The sequence below is a fragment of the Lutjanus erythropterus genome, chromosome 8 (genome assembly GCF_056507025.1).
Source record: "Lutjanus erythropterus isolate fLutEry1 chromosome 8, fLutEry1.hap2, whole genome shotgun sequence".
In the NCBI taxonomy this organism is placed as follows: domain Eukaryota; kingdom Metazoa; phylum Chordata; class Actinopteri; order Lutjaniformes; family Lutjanidae; genus Lutjanus; species Lutjanus erythropterus.
This window is the reverse complement of record NC_139324.1, coordinates 39142195-39162076: the sequence shown is the minus strand read 5'-3', so window position 1 is coordinate 39162076 and position 19882 is coordinate 39142195. Positions and strand designations below refer to the sequence as shown.

General features: G+C 38.7%; 1 protein-coding gene across 1 annotated transcript; it reads right to left on the bottom strand.

Annotated features, from left to right (window-relative positions):
* Positions 1-322: 322 nt before the first annotated feature.
* Positions 323-13806, bottom strand: LOC146323312 (uncharacterized). The gene is made up of 7 exons (XM_084725495.1): positions 13758-13806; positions 13482-13599; positions 10171-10337; positions 9901-10067; positions 8775-8934; positions 3941-4071; positions 323-2932 (listed from the first exon to the last, which is right to left on the bottom strand). Exons 1-7 carry the CDS (start codon positions 13804-13806, stop codon positions 2150-2152), a joined length of 1575 nt encoding a protein of 524 aa, XP_084581621.1. The 3' UTR covers positions 323-2149.
* Between the last annotated feature and the right edge of the window lie 6076 nt (positions 13807-19882).

Sequence of the window (19882 nt, the reverse complement as noted above, 5' to 3'; positions counted from 1 at the left end):
TTAATTATTGTATTAATGTGAGAGACCTATAGAAGCAGAATTTCCATATTGTGCCTTGAAAAAATGAAAAAAAAGTAATTTAAATGCATGAGATAAATAAATATATTAAATTGTGTTTATATTTTCACATTAATTTATACTTTTATTAAAAATAATGACAAAATATCAGTATTAACACAGGTTGCTTTTATTTGCAAATCCAGCAGTAAAGAGCAACTTTTCCATATGGAAATATGATGACATCATCAGGAATGTGTCGTATTATTTAGGCAGACAATTTAACAAATTCAACATTGGCAATAAACAACATAAAAACAACAACAAAACACGTGTACACATACAAGGAATTTGATTCCAGTTTTAAGTTGTTCTCCATGTACTCACAGTACAGGAGAAATAGACATACAACTAAAAAACAAGGACAACAAAGCAAAAGAACAAAGCAAACAAAGGATAGAGACGCGACAATATTACAGATATATTACAAAGATAGGTACAAATAAACATATACATGAAGGCATAAAGTAGGCTATTGTTACACAGTAACAAATAAATGTAAAAAATGTGCATATTTTATGAACAGTATACATTCACCAGCTGTCAGGTACTAAAAATATCACCCTACTTTGTCCGTGTTACAACAAAAAAAAGCACTTCCTTGATTAAGGTTGCACCAAAAAATTACTTTCATTATCCTTTACCTCCTAATCACAATTGAAAAAATGCAAAAAACCTGATGTTTTCAGATTTCTTCTTTAGTCCAAAATCCAGACTCTTTATTTACTGTCATGAATGTTAAGGAAATATTTGATTTTTTTACTTGTAAACTGACTGATCATAAAAAAATATTCTTTCAACTGGCTAATCAATCAATCGATTAATTATTGCAGCTCTAATGTCGATTGCATTTTACGGCTTCCACTGGATGTGAACGTAACTGGAATTTGTCCGGTGGTTCCTGAAGGCAGCACCATGAAGAGCAAGTTTATACGAAATCACGTGACCTGGCAGAAGTAGAGGAACCTCAAAGGAGGCTGTACAACTCAGCTGTCTGCTGCTTTCGAGGCTATTAGACTACAACTACACACGAAATGACAAAACCAAACAAACAAACAACAACAACAATAAAAGCCTCTTATTTTAAGATCTGCTCTCACTGTTGCATTAAAGTCTTCACACTTCACCTGGCTGGTCACATCAAGTTGTATTCAATGTATATCACATAATAAAAAAAATATTTTTTAATGTAGTTTGAATCCAAAAGCTACGGAAGCTGAGAACAGCCGCGCTTACAATTATTTATTTAATGCTGTTATCTTAAGGAGTTAATTATTTTTTTATCTAGAGAAAACAAGCTTTGTTAACTCGAGCTAATTATCATGAGAAAACAAAAGGTCATTATTATTCATGTTAGAGGCATGAAGGAAAAAAATGAGTGTAGGAAGTTTTTTTTCGTTTTTCCCCCATTTTGAGAAAATTCAAAATGTCAAGAATGAAGTTGAACTTTCAGTATTAGTGCCGGGAATAAGACGAAATCACAGAAGAGTAGTGGCAGGCGTTAGTTCCAGACATAAGAAAAAAATACAGAAGCGTATTACTGTCAGGCATCACAAAAAGAAAGGATTTTTTTGGGAATAAATTATGGTTGAATATTCATGCTGGGCATAAAAAATATTACAGGAGAGCATTAGTGGCAGGCTAAAAAAAAAAATATGTAAGAGTATTAGTGCCAGTCATAAGAAACATTTACAGGAGAGTGTTTGTGTCGGGTATAAGAAAAATATTACAGAAGAGTATTAATTCTAGGCATAAAAAATAAATCAGAAGAGGAAGATTTTGTTTGTTTTTGTATTTTGAAAATAAAGCTGAAATGTTGAAAAAAGTTGAAATACCATTTCGACCATCAGTCTATCATTTTTTTCTACCATCTTTCAGATTATCTTGGAAATGTTTACCAAAATTAAGTTATTGCTGATAAAACATGCAGCTTTTCTTTCCTTGTATGGCGCTGCAGCGCTCCCTCAAAAATGATAAATCTCTGCTGCCCTCAAAAACCGTCAAAGTGGAGGTGAGGAAGCAGGTAAAGGGTAATTATTGCACTTGGCTATGTTGCAATTTTATTGCAATGAATTTTGCAACCCTCCTAGGATCATGAGTGTTTCATATATCCGGAGAATTCCTCCTCCTCCTCCTCCTCCTCCTCCTCTTCCTCCTCCTCCTCCTCCTCCTGTGTGTCTACACGCTGCGTCTCACCATCACATGTTTTGATGTAGCCAGGCAAAGTTCCTGCTCGCGTGCCTTCACACCTGGTCACAGTAAAGTGTTCTCGCGCAGGAACCACAGCTGTCCGGTCACGTGACTCAGTCTGACAGTCTATATGCAGCAGCAGCAGCTCCAGATCTGTCAGAGAGTCTCTTACATTCTGCTCCTCCTCTTCCTCACATGCATCCAGTGCAGCGAGGGTGACTGAGAACAGGTTAACATCACCCGAGATGTCGCACGCTGTCTCCTGCTCCTCTTCCTCTTTGTCCTCCCCCTCCTCACCCGTAATATATCCCTGACCCCCAGTTTCAGGGATGAAAGAAACCTCAGCCCCTTCAGCTTCGGCCTCATCTTCATCAATTCCCTCATGTATGACCTCAAACTCTGGCTCCTCCACCATCCCAGAATCCCCTGCTGGAGCCGGCGTTCTGTTCCTTGACACGTCCCCTGAGTCCTCGCGGGAGCTTTGACCCGAGGAAAGCTCCGCCGCTCTGTCAATGTAAACATTTTCCTCTTCCTCCCCCTCTTCATCATCCTCCTCTGCGTTAGCGCCCCCTTCGGCCGGTCGCGGCATCGTGGGATTTTTGCGCTTCATCGCCGGGCTGATGGAGATCGGGTCAGAGATCGTCTCCTCTGGGGTCAGGGTGTAGCCTTGGCCTCTCAGAGCCGCCTGAAGAAGGAACACAGAGACAAAGACAGAGGAGGAAGAAGATGATAGTTAGTCAGAGAACACCCTAATCACATGACTGGATGGGGTCAGTCGTCATGTCTGCACTCCAGTCCTGCAGGGACAGGCTGGACTGCTAGAAGCTTTGTGCGTCATGTGCACACTTGTGTTTGTGTATTCTGTCTTGTTAGCCTCCATGGTTAGCAAAGACGGGCGGCACGGCGGTGCAGTGGTTAGCACTGCCGCCTCACAGCAAGGAGGTCTTGAGCTCGAATCCCCCAGCTGGCTGGGGCAGGGCCTTTCTGACTGTGCGGAGTTTGCATGTTCTTCCCGTGTCTGCGTGGGTTCTCTCCGGGTTCTCCGGCTTCCTCCCACAGTCCAAAGACCAAAGACATGCATGTTAGGTTAATCGGTGACTCTAAATTGGCCGTAGGTGTGAGTGTGAGTGTGAGCGGTTGTCTGTCTATTGAATGCGACGAACTGGCGACTTGTCCAGGGTGAACCCCGCCTCTCGCCCAGTGTCAGCTGGGATAGGCTCCAGGAGCCCACGACCCTTATGGAATGAGCGGTTACAGAAAATGAATGAATGAATGAATGAATGAATGAACTTCATTTTGCACTTAATTTGTTAATAAAAAGAACCTTTGCTTATACTTTTGTCTCAGTTCTCCCTTCTTCCTTTTTCACCCAGGTACATTTCTTTACATTTATATTTATTGTTTAGTTTACAAAACGGTACAAATAATTAAGAATTTGTCGTAGACAGCGTTTCATAAAGTGTGTTAAGTTTCTCCTCACTCAACGAGTCTTATATTTGCACGATTTTCGAAGGGAGTCTGGGGATGTTGTGGTTTCTAGTTCAATTGTGAAATCAGATAAAATCTGTCCATTCATTTTATCTGAACAAGTGTATATGTTCTCCAGCAGACAGACAGACAGACAGACAGACAGACAGACAGACAGACAGACAGATAGGTAGATTGATTGATAGATAATACAAAAGTTTCTTACAATTAGTCCTCTGGGCAGAGTTTCCTGCAGATTACAGATGAATCCAGTGTAGTAGAGGAAGAACATGGAGGCCACAAGTCCAAACCCAACACAGATCAGAAGACCAGCAGATGTACCTACAATAACAGAGCCTGAACACACACACACACACACACACACACACACACACACACACACACACACACACACACACACACACAGAAGTAAATGCTTCAGTCTGGAGCTGTTTGTTCCTCAGTCTGTGGACCATGGAAGTTATTTCCTCGTCGGTGGTAGTTTGGAAACTTTCTGTTCCAAGCATCAGCAGAGGTAACCCGCGGGAAACGAGAGTGTTTCCATCCACACGCATCACAAATTTCAAACAAATTTTGAGTAAACCTGCTTAAGAAAAAATGAATGAATGCTTGTTTCCATCCATTATGTGATGATTATGAGTCGATTCATGCAGATATGTAGCAGGCAGTGATACTCAGGTATACCTGATGAAGGTCGTCCAGACCGAAACGTCGTAAATTTAATAAATCAACAGAAAGAAAAATTTTGGGAAACACTGAAATATAAAAGCCCCTGATCTTCAAATTTCACTTCAGCATCTTAATAATCCTACAGCTTGAGATCTGTGCCTGAACCTGACGGGACCCGATGGGACCCGACAGGTTCGGGTCGGGTCTTATTTTCCCCACACGTGTCGGACCTGTCACTGGAAACTTCTCTCCATAAAGAGAAGCTTGTTCATAAAAATGCTGGGCTGTAATCGGGTTTGGGCTCAGATATGCTTCTGAGGGTCGGGCTGGACAGAGGTTTGTCAGGATCGGGCCTCATCGGGCTCAACTTGTCACGGACGATTAAAGAACTAAATAATGACACTGTCACAACAGCTCATCAGCTCACCTCGGCTCGGTTCCACCAGGCTGGTGAAGGCGCACTCCCAGGCGGACGGCTCGATGTGAGTCCTCTGACGGGTGCTTGCTTCCACCCGGACGCAGTACTCCATGCCCTTGTCTAAGTTGGACAGTGTGAGACTCCTCTCATCGGTGTCTTGCAGCTGCGGTTTCTCCTGCACGTCAAATATGGAGAAATTACTTTAAATGAAAATTATTTCCATTCAAGCCTCGTCCAAGTAAAAAAAACAACCTTTCCCTTTGGATTTGCATGAAGAACTCTGAGTGACCGAGTCACGAGTAACGTACAGAGAGCGGAGGCTGCGTACTTTTATACTGCTTTCTCTCTGGCTCAACCAAACTCCTTTGGCAAAATCAATCATTTTAGCTCACAGAACACAGCAGCTGCTGGTCTACCGCCGCCTCGATCTGTAAGTTTGTGTTATTTTGTCGTTTCTGTTTAAAAAAAAGTTAGTTCTGATCCACCAAAGCCACACAGACAAACTGCAACTAATGATGATTATATTCACAGCTGGTTCATCTGTACATTTTTGTCTCGATCAACAAATTAATGGTTTGATCCAAAAATGTCATAAAATGGTGAAAAATGTTGTTCCAAGTCCAAGATGACGTCCTCAAATGTCTTATTTTGTCCACAACTCAAAGATATTCAGTTTACTGTCAGAGAAAAAGTAAAGAAACCAGAAAATATTCACATTTAAGAAGCTGAAATCAGAGAATTTAGACTTTTTTATATTGAAAAATGTCTCTGAACGATTGATCACAATCTTGTCACTTGGAAAAATCAGTTTTTCTTATAATTCTGACATTTATCTCATAATTTAAACTTTTTAATATCATCATTATGATTTCTTAATCAACTTTTTTAAAAAAATCATTTTTTATCCTATAATTTAAGATTTTATCCTATAAATTAAGTTTTTATCTCATGTAATGATCCCCTAAATTAGCTCGTACCCAGGAGGCTGAACATAATCAAACACGAGCTGAGAGTTGCAAAAATAAAATATATTTTTTTTTGCTTTTTTAATTGGAAAAAAAGGTGAACATGTAATGTGCGTAATGACCAAATCCAAGACCAAAAACCTAAAAGGTACCTCGCTAAATTTGGACATTTTTTGTTTATCAAAAGAAGTCTCAAAACAGGTAATCAGTTATCAAAGTCGCCAATCAGTAGTTAATAGTTGGCTAATAATTTAATAGCTGGTTAATAATCGAGTAATTGTTGCCTTTGTCTTTGAATTCCTTGGACTTAGTTATGCAGTGTGTTCAGTGTTCTCACAGAACAACTGCAGCAGAGTCTAGAACGTTCAATACAACATTAGAGACTTGAGACTTGACTTGGACTTCCAAAAAACGGCTGTCGACTAAGATTCAACTCGACCAATGAGACTGAGTTCTGAAGATACTTGGTTAACGGGTTTTGTCTAAATCACATCTACAGGTTTAGAGAAATTAAACGTGATGCTGACATGGTCATCATTCACAACACTGACTGAAATCTGTGTGTTCTGACAGAGGAGTGAAGTGGATTTCTCACCTGTTCTCCACGTTTCTTCCACAGGATTTTGTATTGAGGAAAGAGCAGTGTGTGGATATCGTTTTTCTTCAGTCCTGAGTCGCTGTCAGCCTCCGGCAGTGAAATGTTGATCTGGAGGCATGTGCCACATCCAGCCAGCGACAGTTTTGGAGGGCCTATTTTGGCTTGGTACAAAAAAAAAACCACAATCTTTTTAAAAATCAGTAAATTTCTGTTTCATTTGAAATTTAAGTGTCAAAAAGAGTCACAGAGACAGGGAGGGGAGGGGGAGGAGACCAGGGGCAAAATATAGACTGGAACTAAGTTGAATGAATATGACTGAATCCATTTTTAGTTGCTTCCCCAATTGACCCTTTGCTAAGCCCCGCCTCCAAACAGCAACTGTCCAATCATAGCTTAGCAACCATAACTAGGGCCTGTCAAGCTTTCCCTTTCTCTCCATGTTGAAGGCGTGCAGGAGGCTCAGAGCGGAGCGATACTCAGCGTTTCGTGAGTCTGTGACGTCTCTCAAAATCATGAAACACATCAGCACACGTGTGGCGACTGAAGTAAACTCTGTCCTCGTTTGCTCCAACATAAACTGCCAACATTAACATGTCTAGCTAACTAATGCTAGCTTTAAGTTTACCTCCAGACAAACTTGTTAGATCCCACTGCAGCTGTATTTGTTCTGTGAGGGTTTGAGGAGGAGGATGTGGGCTGACGAGGGGCAACAAGAATTTAACTTAAAAGACAAACTCGGTGGCTTACTATTTTCTATGGGGAAGAACTTGTATGGGCGGCTCTCTCGATGCAAGCTGCGGTTGTAGGACGCCTCTACAGTCAGGTCGTAGATCTCTTCGGGGCGTTTAAGCCTCAGAGTAACTGATGTTGTCATCGACTTTGCAAGTATTTTCCGTGTTTTTCCCTCCACTCTGCACAAAGAGAAACAGAGCTCAAACATTTCATATCCTGTTCGTCATGAGCAACCAAATCTCCAGAGCACAGTTTGTTTGGCTGTTTTCTCCAGACCAAAGAGGAAATTGCATCAGGCTAAGTATGAGAGCAGCCAACAGGATGATGGACAGTGAGATTACCTGAAGATCGTGTACTGTGTTCCTGGTGGGGTGCCGGGCCCGGGGTCCCAGCTCAGGACATGGTGGAAGTTGAAAGAGTTGACAGAGAGATTGACCGGCGCAGATAAGGAACGGAGCACTGTGTGAACAAACAAGCAACACGACTCAAACAGAACTCAACTACTGAGACAAAACATGTCCTACCAAAACAAAATTTAAGTACCAACAAAGTTTTTCATTTATTCTGACCTCCAGTCCGGCTTTAAACAGAGGAGGTTTTATTCAGGTCACCGAATACATAAAAGACTATGGGAGAAATTTAGTAAATTTAAGATGTAAAATGTGCATATTGTTCCATCTGACTTTGAAAAAATATCTAATTGTGATTATTTTGACTGATATTATAATTGTGTTATGATTTTTAACATTAAAGGAAATCTATAATTTTCACATCATTATTGTTATTTTGATTGAAAACGACAGAATTCTGAATCAAATGAAGATGTTTTATTTATGTCTGATGTGTAGGACAGGACGTCTCTGCCTCAACACGTTCATCCATTCAAAAACAACATTTAACAAATAACACATAACAAAAATAACCTCCTGCGTTTTGAAAATTGCAGACAGTCATATTGTGATTTCAATAAAATTTCAATTAATTGTGCAGCCCTAGTTTCAAACCTGAGTTTAACTGGAGGCTTTCTTTAAGGATTCATTGATACAAAATGTAATATAATATGTAAATCATGAGATGTTTTGGTTCACTTTAATTTCTTTAAACTTGCTTTGTGCCAGAAAACAGCCTCGTTCCAGACAAGAAATCACAACTTCCTGATTTAAAAAACTAATATTATGTGCTCACAACATGTGCAAAAATCTACTATTGCCAACAAAAACATGATTTAATCAGACATAAAAAGAGTCAGCTCTGCACTGTAATCTTTAGATTTTTAGACAAATTTATTCCGTAGCCCTTCTAAATAAGAACTAAGGTTTAAAAAAGTGGATTCAGTTTAGCATTAAGAGAACTCTTTAAAAAATAAAATGCTCACTATGATTCTGCTGTGACATTTCATTTAATAAATAATAAGTTTAATCACCTGGAGGTCGGCCTGTTTCAGGATAAAATATATTTTCCAGCATCACTGAAGAGGAAATCAATTCTCAAGCATGAGTGAGCTACAGAGAGAGCAGCAGGTACAAAGACGCACCTGGAAGGGCACCTGAATGACTCTTTTATAACAGCCTGTGGGTGTGTTGAGGACAATAATATAATACCATGATAATAATAATAATAATACCACCATGACATAAAAGCATAAACAGCAGCTCACCTCTGCTTGGTTCCAGATTGCTGGTGGAGGTGCACTCCCAGGCCGATGGTTTAGTGTTTTTGTTGTCTTGTATCGTCGTGTGCACCTGTACGCAGTACTCTGTGTCATTCTGTAAGTTATGAAGAGTAAAATTCCTGTTTTCAGTGTCGTACGGTCTCTCCTGCAAGTCAAACAACAGTTAGTTAAAATGACTGACAGGTAGAACTGCACAATTAATCGCGATATTATCAACGTTGCAATATGTCCAAATGCAATATTGAAATCACAGAACCAAATCACAATTTTCTGAAAAAGGAAAATTATGTGAGAAAACAGTGTTATAATGAAACACAGTAGTGCTGCGTAGATGACCAGTCCTAAAAAGTCTTGTTCTTCTGTACTACAAAGTAAACTCAACACGGCCAGGCTGTCAAAACCTAAAACCCCGGTCAGAGATAATGATGGATATCGAGACAGAGGTTACAGACTTGTTTTGTTAACTCGGACTTTCTTCTTCAGACTCTGTGCATGTGACGTAAAAAGGGGTGTTTGCGGCGTCATGTGACTCTTCTTCCGCACAAAGCGAAGCGATCGCGAGCTGCTCACTTCAATCCAGATGATCAAGTTGTTGTAACGAAGAGCGGTGGAAAATATAAAAAACATATCACAGCAAAAAGCGACACTGTCGCTGTAAATCATGCAGGAGAAGAAGAATGCTGCAGAAAATGACAGTTGGACTGAACCTGTCGTTTATTTCTAACATGACAACTGCACATTTAACAGTTAAACTTGATACAGCAGATTTAAACATGATGCTGTCTGTCTGACACTGTCACATGAAGACAGAGACGTGGACTTGAAATGAATGTAACTGATTGAAGATTTTACATGACAAAGAGGACAGACTGATCCATTTAATATCAGCAATGCAAAGACGTAGAAAAAAGGGAGAACTCTATAATTTATTTGCTGCAGTAAATCATAAAATGACCATGATGTATTATAAGAGATCAAGGAAACATGTTGAGGTGAGATACAGACTTCTCAGATTTGTCACGTTCAATTAAAAGCCGAATGTTTGCTGAAGGAGTTAGTGTCTGTTTATGAGTTGAAAAAAAAATCATTAATAATTAACATGATTTCTCACCTCTTCTCCTCCACGCTTCTTCCACAGCACTCTGTATCGAGGAGAGTAGAAAGCATGGAGATCATTATTCTTGATCCTGGAGCTGCCGTCTGCCTCCGGCAGAAAAATGTTGATTTGGATGCAGTCGCCACATCCGGTGAGCGAGAGCTCTGGAGGACCTATGATGGCTTGGGACAAAAACAAACATGTTAGACAATTTCCGCTAACATCAGACATTTATTTTCATCAACTCCAAGGCAACAACAACAAAAGAGGCTCGTGCTGACGTACTGTCTCTGAAAGGGGTAAATCTGATTGTGGCGCTCTCTGGAGACGGGGTGTGGTTGTAGGACGCCTGGACAGTCAGGAAGTAGGTCTGTTTGGGGGGTTTAAGGATCAGCTTAACTGATGTCGTCTCTGAGTTTGATGAGTGTTTCCGTTTGTCTTTCCCCTTCACCCTGCACAAAGACAAACAGAGTTCATTTATTTCATACTTCCAGTGCTCTCTGTGTGGCAGGAAAATGAATTACAGTAGGATTATCAGGATTATCGTCTCTTCACGGATGTAATTAACAAGAAACTGCTGTATGGAAATCGACAAGAGTTTATTATTCAAATATCAAATATCTTGTTCTGGCTGAATCTGGATTCTAATTCTTAAATAACCAAATTCAAGTGATCTTTCTCAAAAAAAAAAAAGTTTATGCAAGGGATATACAAAAATAGAGCAGTCTGCGTCCGACAAGAAGACATTAAAAGTCATTAGGAAGGGCGGCTCTGTCCTGGGACACCGGGTGGAGGTGGTGGGAGAGAGGAGGATGAAGATGAAGCTGTCAACAACTCCCACCCCCTGCAGAACCCCGTCACAGCACCGGGGAGCTCCTTCAAGGTTTAGGCAACAAAACTACTTGGTTTAGGTAAAGATCGTACTTTGACTCTGCAATGAGGATGTAAATAGTCACACTGGCTACAGACACCTGGGTGCTTGATCGTGAGATCTGCAACTATCTGCAGCTGCTTTACTATTAAAAGAGACATTTTTGTAAATCTGTCTGTTAGTTGACACAATAATTTTGGGTGTGGGCTACATATTTTTATAGTTTAAGTAAGCAAGAATCAATTTACACTGTAAAAAAATAGAGGAACAATCAAACCCTCCCGGCTGCTTTCTTATGAGAGCGATTGAATCATCGGTTCCTTTAAAAGCAATCGGCTGGCCTCTGTGTGGTCACAGCTGCACCACACGCACGCTGAGGCGCCACACTAGATGGATGGAAACAAACGCGGCTGTGAAACACCGTCTCAGCGACCACGGTCAAAGAGAGCAGAGGTTAGAGAGACACAAAAGTTCCCCACTGCAGTCAGATATTCCATCAAAGAAGACAGTGAAGTAAAGCCACAGCCTGATGTTCTGAGTGAAAACATGACAGGATTAAAGGTCGCGGTTGATTTTCACACAGGCTGATAAGAACTGACAAGATTCTGACCATAAATATATGAGAATATATATTAAAAAAAATAATCATATATATAAGTGTTTAATCTTTAAGTGTGTAATACACAGGTCCAATGTCCTTACACTGTAAAAATATTTTGAAAGTTGAGAAAACTCATAATTTCACAGCAATTTCCTTCACTAGATTTTTGAGTATTAAATCAAGCTCATTTAATTTTTTTTTCTTGAGATAACACCAAATCTTGATGACTGTTACAAATCATGTTTCCACCATGTTTTTATCTTGAATCTTCAGCGCAGAGCTTTAGCTTGGAGCCGCGTTCATGTGCACACCATCTGTTTTTCATTTTTCAAAACTGGTCACCATTCACTTCCATTGTTTGGCAGGTTCTACAAGTTTTCCTGTGAAACTCGAGCAGAGTTTTGTGGACTAAAAACACTGAACCCGACCTTTAAAGCAGCACGAGGTGAGCTGATAATGACTGAACTTTGATGTCTGGGTGAACTGTCCCTTTAATAGGTTAAGTTTAAAGTTTAATTTTTAAATAAAGGAGAGAAGTTAATGATCTATATAAAATATTATTAGTTTTTTCAGGCAGGCTCAAAACTCAAAAATCTATTGACATTTTGTATTTTCTAAACTTTGTCATTTTGACAGTGTAAGAACGCAGAACGTTTGTTATTTTGTTTAAATTTGACTACATTAATCTATTTACAACATAAACAAACGAAATGTTTTGAATATGCAGACAGAAGCAGCCTGTAAACGCACACGAGGCCGAGGACGGTCTGAGGTTTAAAGTTGTGACCAAGAACCACAGTGTTACCAGTTTGAGCCCAGCTGGGGACTTTTGTTCCTCATCTCACTTTCCTTTCATTTCCTCTTATCTGTCGACGAAACACAACAGTGCAGACGCTGTCAACCGAGGACGTGTTCTATAAATCTGAGGGAACGTCTCCTTTATAACAAAAACAAACAAAAACAGGTTTGACAGAATAATCTCCACTCGCAGTCTGATTATTCACTTGTTCTAGAGCTTTTGAGCAAATCACATGTTCTTCATCAGCGAGTGAGGTTCACTTGGTCGTCATGGAAACATAGAAGATCAAAATTTTTATTATTCTCAGCAGCCAACTGCTGCTAACTAGAACCATAAAGTTTTCCTCTGCTTAACCCTGTAGGAGAACCCTTGTTGGTTCCTTTTGTAAAGGCTTCACTTGGATCTCTTTTTGTTGGGTTCTAGATAGAACCTTTTAGGTTTTATCCAGAAACCCTTTAAGATGTTTTAAAAGAGAACCCTTCTGTGGTGTAATGGTTCCACCCAGAACCCTCTCTAGGGTTCTATCCAAAATTTCTCCATCTTCTAAGGGTTCTAACAGGAACCCACCTAGGTATTTTACCAAGAACCCTTTTATATTCCAGTGATTTTATCTAGAACCCACCCAGGGGGTTGTATCGAGAACTGTGTTATATTCCAAGAGTCTGATGTAAAACTCACCCAGGGGGTTCTACCAACAAACCTTTTATATTCCAAGAATTTTATCTAGAACCCAGGGGTTCTAATGAGAACCCTTTGATATTCTGAAGGTTTTATCTAGAACCTATGCTAAGGGTTCTACTGAGAACCCTTTGATATGCCAAAGGTTTTATGAAGAACCTTCCTGGAGGGTTCTACCAAGAACCATTCTATATTCCAAGGATTTTATGTAGAACCTTCCTAGGGGGTTCTACCAAGGACCCTTTTCTATTTCAAGTGTTTCATGTAGAACCCAGCCATAATACTTACAGATATTATGGTGCAAAGAACCCTTTACTAACTCTTTCTGCCAGAAAGTTTCTTTGGATGAAAAGGGTTCTTAATAGGACAGAACAAGGGTTCTTCAGAAGCAAAAAAGGGTTCTTCAGAAGTGAATGGTTCTGGGAAAAACCCTTTGGGAACTGTTATGTTTAAGAGTGCAGTCAGCACTAGAACACTGTTGCGGTTTGATACTCGGCTGCAGGAAACAGGAGTTCCAGTGAGAGACATCAAAACTACACAGAACGCCTGATTGGACATTTTCTATCCAAACCAAACAGGAAGTGGCAACAGGCTGAGTGGCGGCAGGAAGTGTGAGCAGCTGATGAGACGGCAGAGGGGGGAATCACCTGAGGATCTTGTACTGCGTTCCTGGCGGGGTTCCTGGCCCGGGCTCCCAGCGCAGGACATGGTAGAAATTGAAAGAGCTGACCGACAGATTTATGGGAGCAGGAAGGGAACCGAGCGCTGCGTGAACAAAGAGAACAAACGCGTGACTCAAGCAGAACACAAGGATCACAGACACACCTGACAGGGAACGTTACCAGCAGTGATAACAGCATGTGGGTGTGTTGGAATCTGAACTATTCATCAGGCTTACAACTTCGGTTCTCTGAGACACTCACCAGAATCCAGCAGAGACGTCAGATAAAGAACGAGAGGAAAAACCGTCATCCTTCTCATACTCATTCTCATAAGACACCAGGTAGAGTCAGCGTCTAACCCTCTGTAGGCTGTGTGGTGACTGAGAACAGAGAACAGGGTTCCTTACATTCAACATGAAGCAATCACACATGCTGCACACTGGAATATTTATTTCCATCAAAAAACAACCACAATTCTTCAATTTGTTTGCTTAAAATGTTATTTTCCCGTCTCTTATTGATTACATGAAAGACTTTTTAAGTATAAGAACTGATCTTCTGTTAAAGCTCACACAACAGAGTCGATTACACAGAAACAAACATTTCTGCTTCTAAAAAATCATGTGAAAAAGATCTTATTCATAGAGCTGAACAATGTCATTATTGACCAATCTTCATGATTAATTAAGTTTAGTCTTTAAATTGTCAAAAAAATGTGTTTAAAAAAAAGTGAGGTCCTCAAATGTCTTCTTTTGTCCAACAGTCCAGAACCCAAAGACCCAAAGAATTTTGCTTAAAAAAACATCTGGAACAATGAATTGATTATCAAAATGTTTGGCAACCAATTTTCTTTGAATCGACTAATCAATTAATGTTTGCAGCTTTAAGTCATGTGCTGTAAAAATAAACAAACTATGTGTGTTCTCCATAAACTCAGACAGAGAACGCTGTGTGATACATTAATTTAACTCATCATTTCAGGTTAGAGGAACCTGAATTATCTGATTATCTGTACTTACTTACTCAATTAACTGCCTTTAAGAATTTAACCAATTAAAAATGTAGTAATCGATTAATTTGACACTGTTTTGTGTGGTGGGGGCATTTGTCGAAACTTAAAAACTAAAATGAGAAAAAAAATTAATTCTGTATGTTATCAATTATCAATAATTAATTGATTAACTGATTGGTAGCATTTCCAGTTATCAGTTAAGTAAAATGCACAAAATTCACAACCCGGGCTGACACAGACAACATTTACCTGACTGTATCTGAAATGGTTTTGTAATTTGTAATTCTATTAAACAAACAAACAAACAAACAAACAAACAAACAGTTTAACAGTTCAGGGCAGATACACATATGTTTGATTTTTATGAAAACAGTTTGTTTTTTTTAGACCCAACATAAAGCAGATTATCAGATCAAATTCAACTGGACAGCATGACAAAGTAAGTGTTAGAGGAAATGTAGACAACAAAAAAGGAACAAAAAGTAGAATCCTAAATAAACAAGATAAACAATAAAAACAGTAAAATATCCTGCTTCCATTACATATCTCTGCTAATCAATAATCAATACTTGACATTGTTTGTCAGGTGGAGACATTTGTTGATTGACGAGACTTAACTTTAAAATTCAAAAATGTAAATGAGAAAACTAACTGGTGGGTAGTAATAGTAATAGTAGTAATGATCAACAATTAATCGCTTAATCAATCGTTAGCGTTTTGACCTATCACAATGCACAAAATATTTCTTGATCATATATCCTTGATGTGTCTATTAAAAAAAACAAAACAAAAAACAAACATTAAATAAATAAATACATAAATAAACTCCGGGAACTTCACGGACTATAATGTCCGTTTCTCTGGTAGAATTTCCCACATTAGACTCATATAAACATTATTGTGATAATTGTTCTTATTCTGAGTTTTACTAATTGTTTTTATGAGACTTGGATCCGTTTTTAGGCCGACATGAATGACCCACGGATAGTTTACTCATTAACATAAATTCAAACACTTAAAACTGATTTAAAACTTTTCTGATGAAGTTTTCTGACTGATTGTTTGTTCATATTAACTAAATCATAGTAAAGAATAATGACAGGTCAGCTCACCGACATTAACAGTAAGTTACACTGAGTTAACTGACACATTCTGTCCTTTGAACTCTGATAGAAAAGTAGCGTTAATGTAGCTACAAGCTAAAAGCTAAAAGCTAAAGTGACGGACAGACGTCTGTGTCTGGACTCTTACCGACGCTCCGCTGCAACGTTTCAGTGTCCGAGAAACAGAAGCGAAAAGCTCGATGATCAGCAGCTGACAGACGGTCAGTGATCACATCCCCTCAGTCACAGACGTTTCCTGCTGATGTCAATAGCACTGGCAGCGTACTATGACGTCAAACTGCATGAATAACAGCGCCACTTCCGGTGTCACTATCAAAATAAAAGGCACCGTGCTTTTTTTCTTTCTTTCTTTCTTCTTCTTCTTTTTTTTTTTTTTTTTTAAATGGAGTCTAAACTTTAGAAAAGACAGTTTTCGTTTCATATAGACCTGAACACAAACTTTACCCACAGAGCCTTTATTCTTTGCTCTACATAGTTAAAACAACACTGACCAAGCGCCACAAAGGAGAAAATAATGAACTCGTAGGAAAAAAAAGGTATAACTCTGATTAAATATTCACAGGAAAATTCATCCCAATCTCTCATTTTACAATTTCAGGCATTGAATTTCAAATACCAATAAAATATGTCACTTAGTTATGGGTCATCAGTTTATTAAGAAATGGTTGGGAACCATCTATCATCTAACAAAATGTGAAATTAATGTTTTAGATGGCACTAAACTTGGTCACTATACTAATGATTTTTGTGTACTTTCTTATTTTTGGGTTTCCTCTTTTTACTATTGTTTAGTTTTACCTTTTAGTATAGTTTATTTTTGTATAGATTTTCTATATTCTTAAACCAATCACAGATCTTTTAGGATCTGGGGGACTCAGCTGCATGTGCACTTTCCTTTGGTGAGACTGAATCAATGATGGAATACTGCAGGAAAAGTTGCTATAAAACGGCTGAGACACAGAGCTGAGCTGACAGACAGCTGCTCAGAGCTGGGGAGCTCTGCAGGAGAGGGTCGGAGGCAGACTGATGCTTCTGGAGGAAAAAAACACTGGAGTTGCTGTGATGCTGGCTGCTTTACTGACAGGAAAGGAGCTTCAATCCTGCTTCAACCTTCTGCAGCAACAACGAAGGAATCATGGAGCCACGGACCAACCAGAGGAGAGCTCAGAGTTTGTTTTTGAAACTTCTGAGATGAAAAAGTGGATTTATTTTTACTCCTGCCTCTCAGCCCCTCTGCAGCAGCAAATCATGCAACAATTATGGACATGCTGACCCGCCAGATGAGAGCTCAGAGTTTGTTTTAAAACTTTTGGGTTTAAAAAGTCTTCACATTTGCTTTTAGACCTGTGTGCAGCAGCACTGTGGAGGAGCTGACCACGCTGATTGAATGACACAGTTACAGACACTGTGCTGTTGTACTGACATGTTTGACTGTGCGAGTCAAACCGTCTATCAGTACTTCTGGATCTTCACACTGAATCTTTGTTTGTAAATGTAGTTTCTCTCCTCTGTCTGTTTTTTACTGTCAGGTGTCTGTTTATTACACACAGCTGATGTCTGTCGGCCTGTATTCGTTCATGATAGCCTCATAGACTGTTGCTTGTGCTCATGAAGGGCGTGCTGCGGCGTCTAGTGGGAGGGGCTGAGGACAGAAAACGAAACCTAACGCAGATGAGACTCAAAAATCAACCGTTTTCAGGCTTTCTAGCTACTACAGCTTTAAATATCATGGTTTATATTTTTCTATCTATTGCCTCTTTTTTTTGTTTACATGTATATTTACTGTCCATGTGCCGTCAGGTGACTCACGTTCTTTGTAACCAAACATAACAGAAACAGAAAGATCTTTCCATCCCTTGAAGACACACCGCTGAAGTTATGCAAATCCCTCAGGATCCATGACTGAGGTGTGAGATGTACTTATGCCAAACCAAAGATCCTTAAGTTTGAAACAGTCCCAGAACACATGTAGATAAGTTTCTGCAGCAGCACATTTTATACATTTACTGTCAAGTTTATTTTTTGTACAACAAAAGGGTTGCATTTTTCCATATATCATTCCAGGAGAGATCATCCTCCTGTTTATGCAGATCCCTATAATCCATTTGTTTGCAAACATCTTTAATCAGTCCTTCACACTTTCATTTAGTATTGTGTAACACAATTTACCAATATTTTTTATTGTTCCAATTGAGGCAAAAGTTTGTGGTTAATATTACTATTTTATTTTCCACACCATCCACAGAACCTTCACTTCCCCTGATGATTATGCTCTTATTTTAAAGACCAAGTCGTTTAACTTCCTGTGTGAGAGCACTTTCTGAACGTCACTGGGATTTTCCAGGCTGAGTCTTGTGTGTTTTGCTCTTTTAATTCAAGCAGAAGCCACTAAAGGGCGATGAAAGAAAAGAAGTTCAGACAGCTCTTCTATTATAAACTTATATTATTGTACCTGTGTCATAAGCAGTACATTTACTCAATTACTGTAATTAAGTACATATTTATATACTTGTATTTGAGTATTTACATTTTTTTCTTGTTTATGATAGAACCATGTGTGTCCAGCTCTGCTGATCCAAATAATTTTTTTTTTCTGATAATCTGAAGAATTAATTGGAATCAGTGAATTCAAATTCATGGCCAAGAAATCTGACTGGTTTAAAATAGTTCTCAATGTTCCACACATCTACTAGAAAAGACAGGCAAAAGAAACAGAACTCTTAGGTTCTACAGCCTACATACAATTACCGCACACTCTTAGAAATAAAGGGGCTGACTAGAACTATAAGGCGTTCTTCACTTTGTTCCCAAAGGAGAACCCTTTGTATAAACCTTTCATAAAAGTTCCACTTGGAACCCCCTCTCTGGGGCTTCTGTCCAGAATCTTTCCACCTTCTAAGTGTCCTAACAAACGCCCATCCAGAGGGTTCTACCAAGAACCCTTTTATATTTGAATGTATTAATCTAGAACCCACATGGGGGGTTCTACCAAGTACACTTCTATATTCCAAAGGTTTTGTCAAGAACCCACCTAGGTAGTTCTACAAACAAACATTTTATATTCCAAGAGTGTCATCTAAAGCCCACCCAAAATGTTCTATCAAGAACCCAGTCATTCTCCAAAGGTGTCATCCAGAACCCACCCAGAATGTTCTATCATGAATCCTTTTATACCCATTTATATTCCACTAAATTTTATCAAGAACCTGATAAGGGAGGTTCTGCCAAGATCCCGTCAGAGTTGTGATGATTGTCAAGATGCATTTAAGAAATTAATTTTTACACATTTATTAAATTCTTCCTAGAACTCAACATAAAGGGTTGTACCTAGAACCATCTGTTTGAAAGAGAACCCTTCTGTGGTGTCATGGTTCCACCCAGAACCCTCTCTGGGGGTTCTATCTATAGTTACATACATTTATTAGAATACAGACTAAAAGAAAAAATCTCAACTTCACACCGGAGCTACTTGACAATAATTAACTTTCAGCACCATCTAGTGGTGATAAATCATATTTTCTCTAGTGGTGAGAAATAAATACATTTAGACTGAGTTAACAGTCTCATTGTTTTTTTTTTAATTTCCTTCCATCAACAACAAAAAAATCTTCAAAAAGTTGAGACAACTCAAAACTTCAAGGCAGCTTATTGTAATCGATTTTTATGTTTTCAATCAAACTTAAGTTTTGATTTTTTTTTTTTTTTAAGCTTTACTGACCTATAATCTTTAGTTGAGATAATTTACTGGTACTTGAGTCTTGAGAAATTTAGAAAAAAAAGTTCTTCAAAAACTGTTGTATGAAAATATTATAATTAAGTGTGTAGGACATTTTAGGCCACTTAATAAATAAGACTGAATAAGCGCATTTAGTCAGAATTAACAGGCTCAGTAAATATACACATTTTAAATGCTTTATAAAAGCTGTACTGCAGATATAAATCTTGAATTTTGCTGAATTTCTTTATTCATTCATTCATTCATACAACCTTTATTTTAACTCAGACATACACTGAGGTAGAGACCTCATTTACAATGTAGAGTGAAACAATAAAAATAAAACCACTTAGACACAGAAAAAGCCAAAGAGAAACTTACATAAAGGCGGCAACAAGAAGTAAAAACAATAAAAGCCACAATTAAAAATGTAAATAGCGTCAACAATGCATCAATGATTAATAAAAATGGTAAAAATGTAAAACCATAACACCTAGAAGTAAAAAAACATCATAAAAAAAAAAAACATGCACTA

Excerpts from the sequence above, each read along its gene's own strand:
- LOC146323312 (XM_084725495.1), bottom strand. The coding sequence starts at position 13,806 with ATGACGGTTTTTCCTCTCGTTCTTTATCTGACGTCTCTGCTGGATTCT. Across the intron at positions 10,338-13,481 it reads ACGCAGTACAAGATCCTCAG|GGTGAAGGGGAAAGACAAAC; the intron begins GTGATTCCCCCC and ends GTCTTTGTGCAG. Across the intron at positions 10,068-10,170 it reads ATTTACCCCTTTCAGAGACA|CCATCATAGGTCCTCCAGAG; the intron begins GTACGTCAGCAC and ends TTTTGTCCCAAG.